Raw genomic sequence first — 13,267 nt, 5'->3', positions numbered from 1 at the left:
GGTAGGTGTCGGTTTATTAAAAAGTCAACAGCTATGCTTTTTGTAGCTGCTGACTTTTATAAACTAAAAAATGCGCAGAACTCCGCTTTATGAGTGCATGCGCCAGAGAAGTCACCAGCAGATTTATAACTAAATGACAGCGTATGTTTAGGAGATATTTACAGTATCTAAAAAGGTAAGCTTTATTATAGGCTTATCTGTAGGTTATACGTAACCAAATGCCTTTACTACCAGTTTAAAGTGAGGGAAAATTTCTCTAACTTAGCATGGGAAAGCAGCAAAACCTCACATGGGTTCTAACCTTTCCCTATTACTAAACAAAAACAAAAAAACAAAAAAAAAAAAAAAAGTCTTGTATTTTTATGAACTAGGAGCGCAGAGAGAGAATATGAAGGCTAAGCAGACAGTACCAATGTGCAGCTTGTTTATCGAGGAAGCAGGAGGGACCACTTGTTGGAGGGAGAAAGATGTGGTGGGCTAGTTCAGAGAGTCAAACAGAGGTCTGGGGGCACCACCCAGCAGTAAGATACCAGGGATAACTGTGTAAAGCAGGCAGTTTTCCACATAGCAAGACCAGACTTAAGCAACACCAGTCTCAATGTCTAGATGGTCCTAGGGTTCAGACAACAGCATAGAGTCCACACAGAACCACGCATCTTAGCAGTCCTTAATAGTACACAATAGTGATAAAACTGTTGCTTACAGTAAGCACTTACAGGAACCATTAGTGCAGCTCAGTCTTCATGGTGCACTGAGTTTTGGGAAGCAGTGACAGGACTGCAAGGAGCCCCTCTCCCCACAGGTACAGTTTAGTATTTTCAGAGCAGCATTCATTTTAGCCTATCGGTTAGTTTTACTTCTTTGTATTATACTGTACATTCAATTTTTAGTAGATTTAACTTTTAGGGGAGGTGGAAAGAGAACATATTAGAAAAAGAACCATCTAAAGTTATGTTGCTCTGAAAAACAGAAAAAATGTGTACTGTAGCTGTTGGGGAAAGGTAAAATAAATGGACTCTAAACCTTTCCTCATTTTCTCCAAGTTGAAACAAAAAAACAAACAAAAAAAAACAAAAACAAAAAACACTTATCAGCTAGGCATATTTTAGCATTGTTTCATAAGTAAAGCAGACTAAGTTTTGGTTGGACTTACTTTTTGACCATTATTTTTAGATTTTTGAACATATACTGTAAACGCAAATTATTATTTTTTTTATGTAAATGCTTCATCTGCAAAAGGAGATATATACCGACATTTCACACTGGTACTGGGGTGTCAAATAGTTGTTTGTATTGTGTCAAAACAGCCCCATGGCGACTCAAGCTCTCGCTATCCAGCATATTTACCACCATCTCCGGGTAACTCATAAATGTGGTCCCGTTCCATGTAAATGCACTAGACTTAACGCTCCTTAGGGATGCCATTCATTTCAATACTTCAATTGACTGACTGTGTACCTAATTAGTTTGCTATGGTTGGCTGCCTTGTGCAACATCTGTTAACGGTGTCACCATAAAGACTAATAAAAATGAAACAAAAAATAAATAAAAATAGCCCTCCAAGCATTTTGTTAGCTGTGTTAGTATGTGAATTAACTTGATATCAGATATCAAGACAGAGGCTTGTCTACAGGGGCTTGCAGTATATGTGGTAATGTGACCAAGCAAAATGTATGAAACTTCCATATTTCTGCGCTACAATACAAACATTAAAATGTAACTCAATATAAAAAGGCACTAGCAAGTGCATAGTCCAAAATATTTGTATGTTTAGCCAACTTACCCAACTCTTCGTTTAGGTCATCATCTTCAGTGACAAAAGGTAGTCTCCTCTGTTCAGCCAGAGATTTGGCTTGGCTCTAAAAAAAGAAGTAAAATTTTTTTTTTTTTTTTTTTTTTTTTTTTTTAGAGATTTAGGAGCATGAGTAAAAAGTATCAACTTAAATACCGTAGATGCCAACAAACTGAGTTCTATGTAATCTCTTGGCAACAAATTAGTCTTTTAAATTTGTTGAAATGCCTCAACACGATTTATTCTATTAAAATTTTTTTGTAAAAAAAATAAAAAAAATAAAAATAAAAAGGTATTACCAGTTTTTGGTCTATTTATGAAAATCATGGAGCCTGGAGTTGGGCTTTAACATCCTTGTTTATGAATCTGAACCTGCAATGCAATACTCTCAACGCACATGTTTCTGAACGGCTGTATCTTAGACCCATTTCACACTGTGCTGCTGCCGGCGTCGTTTTAGCAGCACTATTCGGCTGCTAGCGGGTTTTATTCGGCAGCAGAAAAGGGGTTAAATCTGCCTGCAAAACACTGCCGCAGCAGCGTTTTGCCGGCGGTATGACAGAGCTGCCCCATTGATTTCACTGGGGAGGAGCGGTAAGCTCACTGCACCAAAAAAGCTGCTGGCAGGCTTTTTCTGATGCCCTGCCGGGCTTTCACACTGGAGTGAATGGAGCAGCTGTTTTAGGGCGGTTTGCAGGTCGAGGTCGACAGATATGGGTTTTTCTCTGGCCGATGCCGATATTTAGAAATCATGGCGGCCGATAGCCGATATATGATGCCGATTTTTTTGGGCCGATATGTTAGGCCGATTTTATTTTATTTATTTATTTTTTTCTTTTTTTATTTATTATTATTTTTTTTTTAATCCCCCTTGATCTAACACACCTTTCCCATTGGGGCGTTTTTCAGGTGCTTTTGGGCTAAAAATAGCGCCTGTAAAGTGCCTGCAAAATGGCTCCCCTGCAGTCTGTGTGAAAGACAGAGTGCTTTCACACTGAGGCGATGCGCTGGCAGGATCTTAAAAAAAAAGTCCTGCAAGCAGCACGTTTGGAGTGGTGTATACCGCTCCTCCACCACTCCTGCCCATTGATATGAATGGGCACCACTGCCGAAGCGCATGCAATGCGATTTGGCAGCAGTGCTTCATGGGCGCATTTAACCTCTTCCTTGGCCGCTAGCTGGGTTATATGTGCCCCACTAGCAGCCAAATAGCACCGCTAAAATGATGGTAAAGAGCCGCTAAAACTTGCGTTTTACCATCAACGCTCCAGTGTGAAAGCAGCCTTCATAAGTGATACAGAAAATTTCTTACATTTAAACATTTATTAAACAAAACAAACCTCCAATCAGTTTACTTGTATGTATGATTTAGATAAAAAAAAAAAAAAAAAAACCTATGTATTAAATAAAAACAGGTAGTCAAAACTTTTGGACGAAAAAAAAAAAAAAAATGGGCTAACTTTACTGTTTTTATTTTATTTTTAAATAGTGTATTTTTTTACTAAAAAAATGCATTTTAAAGACCTCTGTGCAAATGCCGTGTGACATAATATTGCAACAACCGCTATTTTATTCCCTAGGATCTCTGCTAAAAAAATATATATAATTTTTGGGGGGGTCTAAGTGATTTTCTGGCAGAAAATACAGGATTTTTACTTGTAAGCAACAAGTGTCAGAAAAGATTTAGTCTTTAAATGGTTAAACTGGGAACTTCTACACACTGAGATGACTTCATTCATTCAGAAGTGTAAACATTGTATCATTTAGTTCTTTTCTTGGCAGTCTGCCCAGAGAGGAGGAAAGTGTTGCTATGACGACTCAGGCAACTCACACTGACTTCTTACAGAAGTCATTTCAAAGTCCCGCTGTAGTTCTAAATCGGCTTTTTATCAGCACAAATCGGCCGATGCCGATTATTTAAAAAACGGCAAATATCGGCCGATATATCGGCCGGCCGATATATCGGTCGACCTCTATTTGCAGGCGCTATTTTCAATGCCATATAGCCTGCAAAATGCCCTAGTGTGAAAGGGGTCTTAGATTGGGTGCTGAAATGACCAACGACTGGAACCGAACCCTTCAACATGCGTGATGAAGGGGTCCTGCGTCGCTTTTACTTTTTGATACTATGCGATTAAAGTTTTGGACCGAATTTTGGAGATCCTGGTGTGCTGGTGACACTTCCTTCTCTTGTTTATGAATCTACCACATGAGATGTTACAGAGGAAACCATTGCCCACATAACCTTAAAAAAAAAAAAAGAAGGAGGAGGAGTTGTCAAGTCTCAATTCTTTGCACCTTAATGAATTAAGGTAAAGAATCTTTGGTACAGCTGCCCCCAGAGCCCCTTTTCTTACCTGGACCCATCTGTTTCAACCACGTGCACGAGTCCAGTGGCTCCAGTCGCTGCCTCTGTCATTGAACAGATTGCTGTCAATCAAATCCAGTGACATGACAGTGAGGGGCAAGGCCGAGTCCTGCTGTCTGTGTCAATGGACTCAGGAGTGGGCCCACACGGGTGCCCCCTGGAAAGCGTCTCTCCGTGGGTACACCCAATGAAGAGGAGGCGCCAGGGGCGCCAACAGGGCTCCCCAGAAGAGGAGGATCGAGGCGGCTCTAGGGTAAACCCTTTCACAGAGCAGGTTAGTGTGACAAGTTTGTTATTTTTAGTTAAAACAAAAATGCAAACCTATACAAAAATCGCTTTAAAGGTGGCTTTAAAATTTAATTACCAGGATTTTTTCTGTATTACGTGAAACTATAGATTCACAAGCTGGTGATCCTCTTGGTTCACAGTCCATAGCACGGAAGGTAAGAAATGCCGAATCTGTGAAAATAATTGAAAAAGTATATTGACACAAAATACAATAAAACCATTAAATGGAGAAGTAAATGCAAGGAGTAACAAAGATTTTAGGTGCATTTCAAAGGAATATTATGGTCAGGTTTTGTAAAGTTTATTGAAACCTAAGAACAATATACACTAATGCTTATCAATCATAATATGTGGTTGCTTAGTTATCTTTTTTAAGCTAAAGCTGGCCATACAGGGAATGGAATTTGGCTGGTTCAGCAGGGACTGACCAAATTTCAATCCATGTATGGACAATGTGGTTTAACAGAAGTCAATCTGCTGCTCCACTACTGTTGGAAACATTTGGCTCGTGTGCTGCAGGCTATAGAATGCAGACTGATCAGTTTATTCTGATGGTGGGTGGAGTCTCCCCACTGTCAGGTTACAACGACACAGCAGGGAGCATTACCCTACCCGCCTTGAATGTGGATGGTGGAATTGGGTCACTTTTTCATTCAAGCCACTGATTGAATGAAACAAAAAATTGACTCATCTATTGCTAGCCTTATTCCTAGTAATCTTGCCAGTTACATACTTCCTATCCTGGTATAACAATGTGTATAGACTGTACTGCATTTATGGAGGGGCAGTGGAATTCCAGGGAAAAAAAAAGTGAAATATGTTACCTCTAACAAAGAAGTTACTTGGGAGAGGGTACATACAAATCACGATTTCATTCATGCCAGATATTACACACAGAATTCTTCCTCCACTGCTGACTGATAGGCCTGGCTCTAGTATCATCTTTTTCTGCCCTAGTCTATTCACAAAACACCTTGGGATTCAGTTTATAGAATCTATCCATTTCATATAACCTACAAAGACATGAACCTGGTGCACAAGGCATGGTAAACCCCTAGTGTATCTATTATAGGCAGACCAAGTAAAAAAAAGTGTATTTTAATTTAGTTACATATAAACATAGATAAAGATAAGAACTATAGCGACATGTAAAAACAAGATACATAGTACTCAAATCTCCCAACCGTATGTGAGCCCTTTTAATGACAAGCGAGCTAGTGGTGATGCATGCTGGCATAGACACTTTTTTTTTATGTCAAATGGGTATGAGAATTCTATAATGTAAATGCAAAACTATACATTATTAGTATTATATTAACAGTTTACTAAACATTCAAAAAATACAGATCTCAAATTATTGATATAGATAGAGAGAGAATATAATACAGCTGTACTTACAAAATCGCATCCATCATATGGCACACAGCCAATCTGGCAGTGGACCCAACATGTCCAAACATCTATGTCCTCTATCTGATCACAACTTGCACCCAATCATTCTGATGGACGAAGACGTCCTAAACTACTATGTCATGGCAATATGTCCCATGACAACGTTTCGATATGGAAGATTCTTCTCTCTCACACATCACAACACTATACACAATAATACACAACCAAAAACCCAAATATCTCACAACATAACTAGAATTCCACAACAATCTAGTACCCCTTTATCTACCCCTCAATCAGGGTGATTTATTTTTATTTTTTTTAGACCAATTAAGGGCACAAACACAAAAACCAGGAAAGTACCAAGAAACACACTCGCAAAACAAAGACCCATCCACCAAAAACTCACTAAATATAATCAATTTGTCCACTCATGCCCCAACACAGGATGAGGCGGGTCCTTGAGAAGGGGCTCACATTTTGCCCTGTGGAACAAATCAACACATTTGAGATTTAAAAAAATACAATAGGCTTTTTTTCGTCATGCGTACCTGTAAAATCCTTTTCTTTAAGTACATCATGGGATACAGAGCTAGGCTAATATTCATTACCTACTGGATTATACGCCATCTCTAGGTGAATGGACACTGGTAGACAGTCTTAAACAGGAAGTGATGCCCTATGAAACCCTTCCCATACAGGAAGTACACCAGTTTTGCAGCAAGCACTGAATCCTCAAAAAAGAGGGGAGGGATCTGTGTTCCATGATGTACTCAAAGAAAAGGATTTTACAGGTATGACGAAAAAATTAGCTTTTTCTTTACAGTTTCCCTCTTTAGAGGGCATTATATACTAATCGATATTTGATTTACCATGCATTTTACTCCCGATGTTTGGCTATAAACGTAAGTGCTGCCCCCCTCCCATCCTGAACCATACCAGGACCCCCACGCAGCCTACAGACTATTTAATTGCCTGCAATGGTTTTGTTTAAAATCGGCTGTCAGTTGGAGTCATGGCTTGTAAAGGCTGTGGATTGGTTGACCAATACAAAATGTAATCGTTCCAAAAACTCAAAATTTATTAGAAAAAAAAAAAAAGTGACCAAACGGATAAAGCAAATGAAATGCCTGTGTAAAAAGGGGCCCAAGAACTTCAAAAAAATTAGAAGACAAAATCAAATAAAAAACAGACTTCAAAAGCATAGTCAATTATTCTCATTAACTAATCTAAAGAACTCTGCTTTACTGAATAAAGCCATGGGGTAGACTGCAACAGAAGTCTGCCTGCTTAGCGGGGAATCTGTCCAGTGAATTCGGCTAAGCAGGTGGATGGCTGGTCCATGTCCGCTCACGCAGAGTGGGCACAGCCCTCACTCTATGGGTGGTCGGATATAAATGGACCACTTGTCCGACTTTACACCCGACTGCCATCCGATCCGCTAGCATCCCCATCCATTTGTTTTTAGCGGATCGGTCTGGATGTCAGCGGGTGTAAACAGACCCATGTCCATCTACATCTACTACTCCATAGGATATAATAGAGTTTGATTGAGTCCCCCTGAAAAACTGACAGGAGGACCCAATTGGTCAGATTGTATGAAAGAGGCCTAACTGACGATCTTAAAAGATTCATGTGGCAAATTTAAAACATTTTTGTCGATTGTTAAGCTGCCTAGCTAACTGGGTGTATGGTAAAATACTGTAAACCAATATAGTATACCACATTATTACACAAGAGATAGTGGGAAATCACACACTTTACCACAAGAGACAGGATGCAGCTATTTCAACAACATCTAGACACTGACAGGAAACATTTGGACATTAGGGGTGTAAACAGTCTCTTAAGAGCCAGAAAAATCTGCAGCACTCGGAGACCTTTTTTGTGTTAATGCATGTACAGCATTTGTTCACCTGCATAATATCTAGTGTTGGGACAACGCCAAGGCTGTATTGTTTTTATGGGATAAACAAAAAACAGAATGGTAAGCCCACATTTATCACTTAAAGTGGTAGTATGGTCAATTTTTTAACTTTTACCTACAGGAAAGCCTATAATAAGGCTCACCTGTAGGTAAAAATAATATCTCCTAAACCTGTACGGTTTAGGAGATATTCCCCTCGGTATGCGCCGCTGACTGCAGCGGCGCATGCGCACAAGGGGGTTCTCTCCGTGAAAATCCGGCAGCGCTCGTGCGGCCGGACTGAAATCTCCCGCGCGCATGCGCGGGAGTGACGATATCGCGGCTCCGGCCACTCACAGCGCCGGAGCCGCGATACCCGGAAGAGACGCCGAGGGAGCATGTCGGCTCCCTCGGCGTGGATCGGGCCAGATGTCGGGGCCTCGTTCTAAGGTAAGTATTTCATAATGAGCGGTGCATACTAGCTCATTATGCATTTTGCTTTGCAGGTTTTAAAAAAAAAAAAAATTGCGGGTTTACTACCGCTTTAACAGTTCACTTTTAGATCACATTCATCAGTGCCTTTCTTTAGAAAACCGATCTTCCTGTATTTAGAAGTCTTGACTTATTTGAGAAGTGTTAATGCACCCTGCCATGTGTCGTTTTCTTATATTAACCAGTAGACTTCCAGAAGGTTTTACCCCCTTCATGACCAGGCCGTTTCTGCTATTCAGCACTGAGCTACTTTAACAGTTCGGTCATGCAACACTGTACACAAATGAAATTTCTATCCTTTTTCCACACAAATAGAGATGTCTTTTAGTGGCTTTTTTTTTTTATATATAAAATGAGCACAAAAAAAAAAAAAAAAGGGACGGACAGGAAATTTTGCTATAAGAAAACAAAATACAATATATTCCACTCTGTAAAACATGCCCAATAAAATCAAATTTCTTTATACATTTAGGCTGAAATGTATTCTTCTACATGTTGCAAGTGCTGACATTGTTTAGGGCTTATCCGGCTAACACTGCATTTCTGCCAACACTAGTAAAGTTTTGATCATAATCCTGATCTGTACAGACACTATACTAGTAATGGTATTGATCAGCGATTTATATTGCGACTGATAGTGTGGTGAGCAATCTGGAGCTAACCGACACTGGCTGGGGAGGACACTGACATGACTAGCGACAGGAATAGTGATCAATACTGTACTAATGACATTGGTTGGGTGACCGGAGGCAAATTAGGGGGTTGGTTAACTGTATGCATAACAAGTGTATGAGTGCTGCTTTTACGTACATATCTGGCTGGGTCTCTCCTTGCTTTCAGTTCCGAAAGGTAACCGGTAGCATGGGGAAATCCAGCCAGAGCCTGCGTTTAAAAAACACATATAGTTGTGCTGTGATTAGCAAAATGATTGGCTGTAAACTGCTGACAAACTCATGCTGGGTTCAATCACAGCACAGATCAGCAGGGGGTGCACCCAAGAAGTACACTGTGAGGTATAGTACTTGGGGCTGCTACCCGCCAGCAATAAATTTACTTCTGGCAGTCAGCAAGAGGTTAATACGGTTGCAAATGCTCGTCTATTTTTTTCTCTTAAAATAATAAATGTTACTTATCTGCTCAGGTTATATCAAACCTCATCTGGAGTCTCCTGCTGGTGCTCTTGGCTTCTGCCCCCCCATAGCAATGGTATGGGAACAGATGTGCAGTTTTGATCCTGAGCAGGGTTGTGTGTGTCAATAGATAAACACAGTGCAGATCAGCCCCACTCTCTCCTCACATAACTTAGCAGCAACAGAAATGGCATTCTCAACCAGGGTTTCCGTGGAACCCTGGGGTTCCTCCAGAGGTTGCTAAGGGTTCCTTGAGCTGTGGCTGATGAACCACCTCTTTGATGATGTCTACAGCGTTCAAGGTTCAGCGACACTTAGAAAAGCCAGCAACATGACACAAAATACCTTTTTAGCTGTCTTTAAGGGTGGCATTCTGAACGCCACTTTAAGGTTGACATGCTTCCTATTGACCACCAGTATGAGGAGCATTCCTATTGAGCCCTAATGATTCGAGTTTAGGAAGTGTTCCTTGAGACATGAAAATTATTTTTGGGGTTCCTCTAGGGTTAAAATGTTGAGAAAGCCTGGTCTACAAACTAAAATTTACTTTTAGACACTTCAAGAAAAGGAGTATCCAGTTTAGAATGTCACTGGGTTTGCCAATGTATATTTAAAATATTCGGTCAAGTAGCCATTTAGATTTTCTTTCCTGTAGTAAGACGTGTCAGCTGGTGTCAAGAAGGGTAACAACTTCCTATTTCTATGTAGTGTAGCAAAAAACGCAAACTGCATTGTTTGTAACAAAAACCAGAGCCAGCATTTATCTGGTCATAGCCAGCATTTATCTGTCATCGGGACAATTTATGACAGTGTTCAGAATACAGGAGAAATACACAATGTGAAGTGACCTTGTCTGCTCTTTAGCAGGTTGCTTCTATATATGGAAGTGTAGTCATAGCTATCCGCAGAGCAGTCAAACTTCTCAGCAGCAGGAAATCTTTGATAAAAACAAAAAATGTAAACTGTCGACAAATGTGTTGAATAAAAAGAAATATTTATGAATCTGCAAATGTGATCTCTAACCTAACTGTATTCATTTAGGATGAACCTCAGCAGCAGTGATGTACATCAAATGTTAACACTTAGGCTTCCTGAAAACTGTAAAGCACTGAAGAAACTGCACTATACAAAACGTTAGTCATTACAATGTGTTGCCTTAAAAGCGGTTGTCCAGTCTGTACAAAAATGTATAAAAAATAAAAACACCAGTATCTACAAATCCTGTAGCTGCTGACCTTTAGTAAAGGACACTTATCTATCCAACAATTCAGCGCTGTCCTCACCCAGGCTAGTACTTAATTTGCCTAGGGGTTTCTAGCACCGACAACCTAACTGGGCAGCTGGCTTTAAGGCTACTTTCACACTGGGGCATTGCGGGCGCTGGCAGTAAAGCGGCGCTACATTTGGCGGTGCTTTACCATTCCTACAGTGCTCCAAAGATGCAGCTAGCAGGACTTTTTTGACCGCCCTGCAAGCACACCGCTCCTGGAGACACAGCAGCAGCTGTTTCAGGGCGCTTTGCAGGCGCCATTTTTAGCACTTTAGCGCCTGCAAAACACCTCAGTGTGAAAGCAGCCTAAGACTTGGCTTCCCACTGTGCATGTGCGAGTCACACGGCACTTTAGGAATGGTCCTGCAGTCTTCTGAGACTGGAGATGTGTCCCAGAAGACAGCGGGAAGGGGGTGTCAGGTTTTGACAGGTGCCTGACACAGGAAGTGGGAGTGGGTACCTGTCAAAACTAGTTTCCTGCCCTCCTCTAACATTACATGCCAAGTTAGGCAGAAGGATGTCCTGCAGCGGAACTTCCCCTTTTTGGTGGCACTTCGCTTTTACCACTTTAGGTCCACCCCATGCAGCTATACTCTGCCAGGGCGGCTCTCCTGTGCGAAATTACATACCTGTACATGATTTTGTGCACAGGGTCTAGGGCAGTGATGGCGAACCTTGGCACCCCAGATGTTTTGGAACTACATTTCCTATGATGCTCTAGTACACTGCAGAGTGCCAGAGCATCATGGGAAATGTAGTTCCAAAACATCTGGGGTGCCAAGGTTCGCCATCACTGGTCTAGGGTGTGCGCCGCTGGCAACCCGCTCCAGCTGTGATTGAACACAGCAGGAGCCAATCAGCATATTCGGTGGACGCTATGTCCAACAGCACCTGCCGATCAATCTAAGAGAAGAGGCAGAACGGTGGTCTGCCTATGTAAACAAGGCAGATCACTGATCTGCCAGATGGAAAAATTGTGATCTTGCATTTGACCGCCCTTGAAGTTAACCCCTTTCTTGCCAGTGTCATTAGTACAGTGATCAGTGGTAAAAAAAAAAATGTATGCACCGATCACTATTCGTGTCACTGGTCCCCAAAATGTGTCAGTTAGGTGTCCAATTTGTCCGCCGCAACAGTGCCACAAAAAAAAATAATAATAAATAAAACACCACCTTTTGCGCAAACCACTCAATATATGCTTATTGAGGTTTTTTTTTTTACCAAAAAACATGTAGCAGAATACATATTGGCCTAAATTGATGGAAGAAATTACATTTTTTTGGGTGCGTTTAATAGCAGAAGGTAAAAAACATTGTTTGCTTTTCAAAATGGTCAGTCTTTGTTTATAGCGCAAAAAATAAAACCCACAGAGGTGATCAAAAGAAAGCTCTATTTGTGGGGAAAAAAATTGTCAACTAAAGTAACGCAGTGCTGTATTGCAAAAAAATGGTGGTAAACCTTCTGAGACTGAAGTGGTTGAAGTGATATTTACTTTTTCAAATTGCTTTTCTTTTTAACAGACGGTTATACTTCTGCGCAACGATAAACGATATTGCACAGAGCAGTAATTTATCTGCTCTTTGGTGGTCCCCTGCTGGTGCTGTCCGTTCCTTCTTTCTCCAAGGCCCCTTTCACACTGGGGCGGTATTCAGGCGTTACAGCGCTAAAAATAGCGCCTGTGTAACGCCTGAAAAAAACCGGCCCCTTTAACTCCAGTGTGAAAGCCGGAGGGCTTTCACACTGGAGCGATGCGCTGGCAGGACGGTGAAAAAAGTCCTGCTAGCCGCATCTTTGGAGCGGTGAAGGAGCGGTGTATTCACCGCTCCTATACCGCTCCTACCCATTGAAATCAATGGGACACCGCGGCAATACCGCCGGCAAAGCGCCGCTGCAGCGGCGCTTTGCGAGCGGGTTTAACCCCTTTTCGGCCGCTAGCGGGGGTTAAAACCACCCCGCTAGCGCCCGCACACCGCCGCTAAAACGAAAATAGCGGCGCTTTACCGCCGACGCTGCTCCCGCCCCAGTGTGAAAGCAGCCTAAGTGCCCCCTTAGCAAGGCAAGGGGGCACCTGTGCACATGCACTCCGACCCATAGACATAACCCCAGTATCCACTTCTTCAGCGGGCAGTCCGCTTTCAGATAAAATAGTCTCTGCGGCAGATTCGCTGGGAGATCACCAAGGCTGCATTCACACCTGAGCATAGCGTTTTCAAGCAGAAAATCAAGCGAATTTACCGCAATTCGCTTAGTTTTTTTACCGCGATTTGCCACGATTTTGTGCAGGGCAAAAGGTCACCAATGTTAAAAGAAGAAAACGCCCAAATCTGCTCAATTCGAGCGACAAAAAAGGGTCCGGAACTTGTTTGAGCTTCAGGCGATATGGAGTGGAGATGTGAACCATCTCCATTGAGAATAATAGATTTTTTTCCCCTCTAGCGTTTTTTAGCTTCAGGCTTCAAGCTACAAAATGCTCAGGTGTGAATGGGGTCTTATTGGCTGCGGGAGAGGGACCTCCTCCTCCCACCGGACTTTTTGACCCCAGATCTCATATTTAACCACTTGCCGACCGCCGCACGACGATATACGTCGGCAGAATGGCACGGGCAGGCATAAGGGCGTATATGTAAGT

At 41.8% G+C, this 13,267-nt stretch overlaps 1 protein-coding gene across 4 annotated transcripts in view; it reads right to left on the bottom strand.

The window, feature by feature from the left end:
• The window catches only part of TTC13 (tetratricopeptide repeat domain 13), a 119,356-nt gene that overhangs the window by 86,510 nt on the left and 19,579 nt on the right, over window positions 1-13,267 (bottom strand). For all 4 annotated transcript variants that reach the window (XM_077486390.1, XM_077486391.1, XM_077486392.1 and 1 more), the window contains 2 exons: window positions 4,525-4,619; window positions 1,784-1,859 (listed from right to left, as the gene is read on the bottom strand). In XM_077486390.1, the coding sequence (XP_077342516.1) occupies window positions 1,784-1,859; window positions 4,525-4,619 (171 nt within the window). The remainder of the gene's footprint in view (window positions 1-1,783; window positions 1,860-4,524; window positions 4,620-13,267) is intronic.

This window comes from Lithobates pipiens, unplaced genomic scaffold, assembly GCF_037356315.1.
Source record: "Lithobates pipiens isolate NorthernLeopardFrog02 unplaced genomic scaffold, aLitPip1_a1.2 Scaffold_18, whole genome shotgun sequence".
In the NCBI taxonomy this organism is placed as follows: domain Eukaryota; kingdom Metazoa; phylum Chordata; class Amphibia; order Anura; family Ranidae; genus Lithobates; species Lithobates pipiens.
Note: the sequence above shows the minus strand (reverse complement) of the source record. Positions and strands in the feature narration are given on the sequence as shown.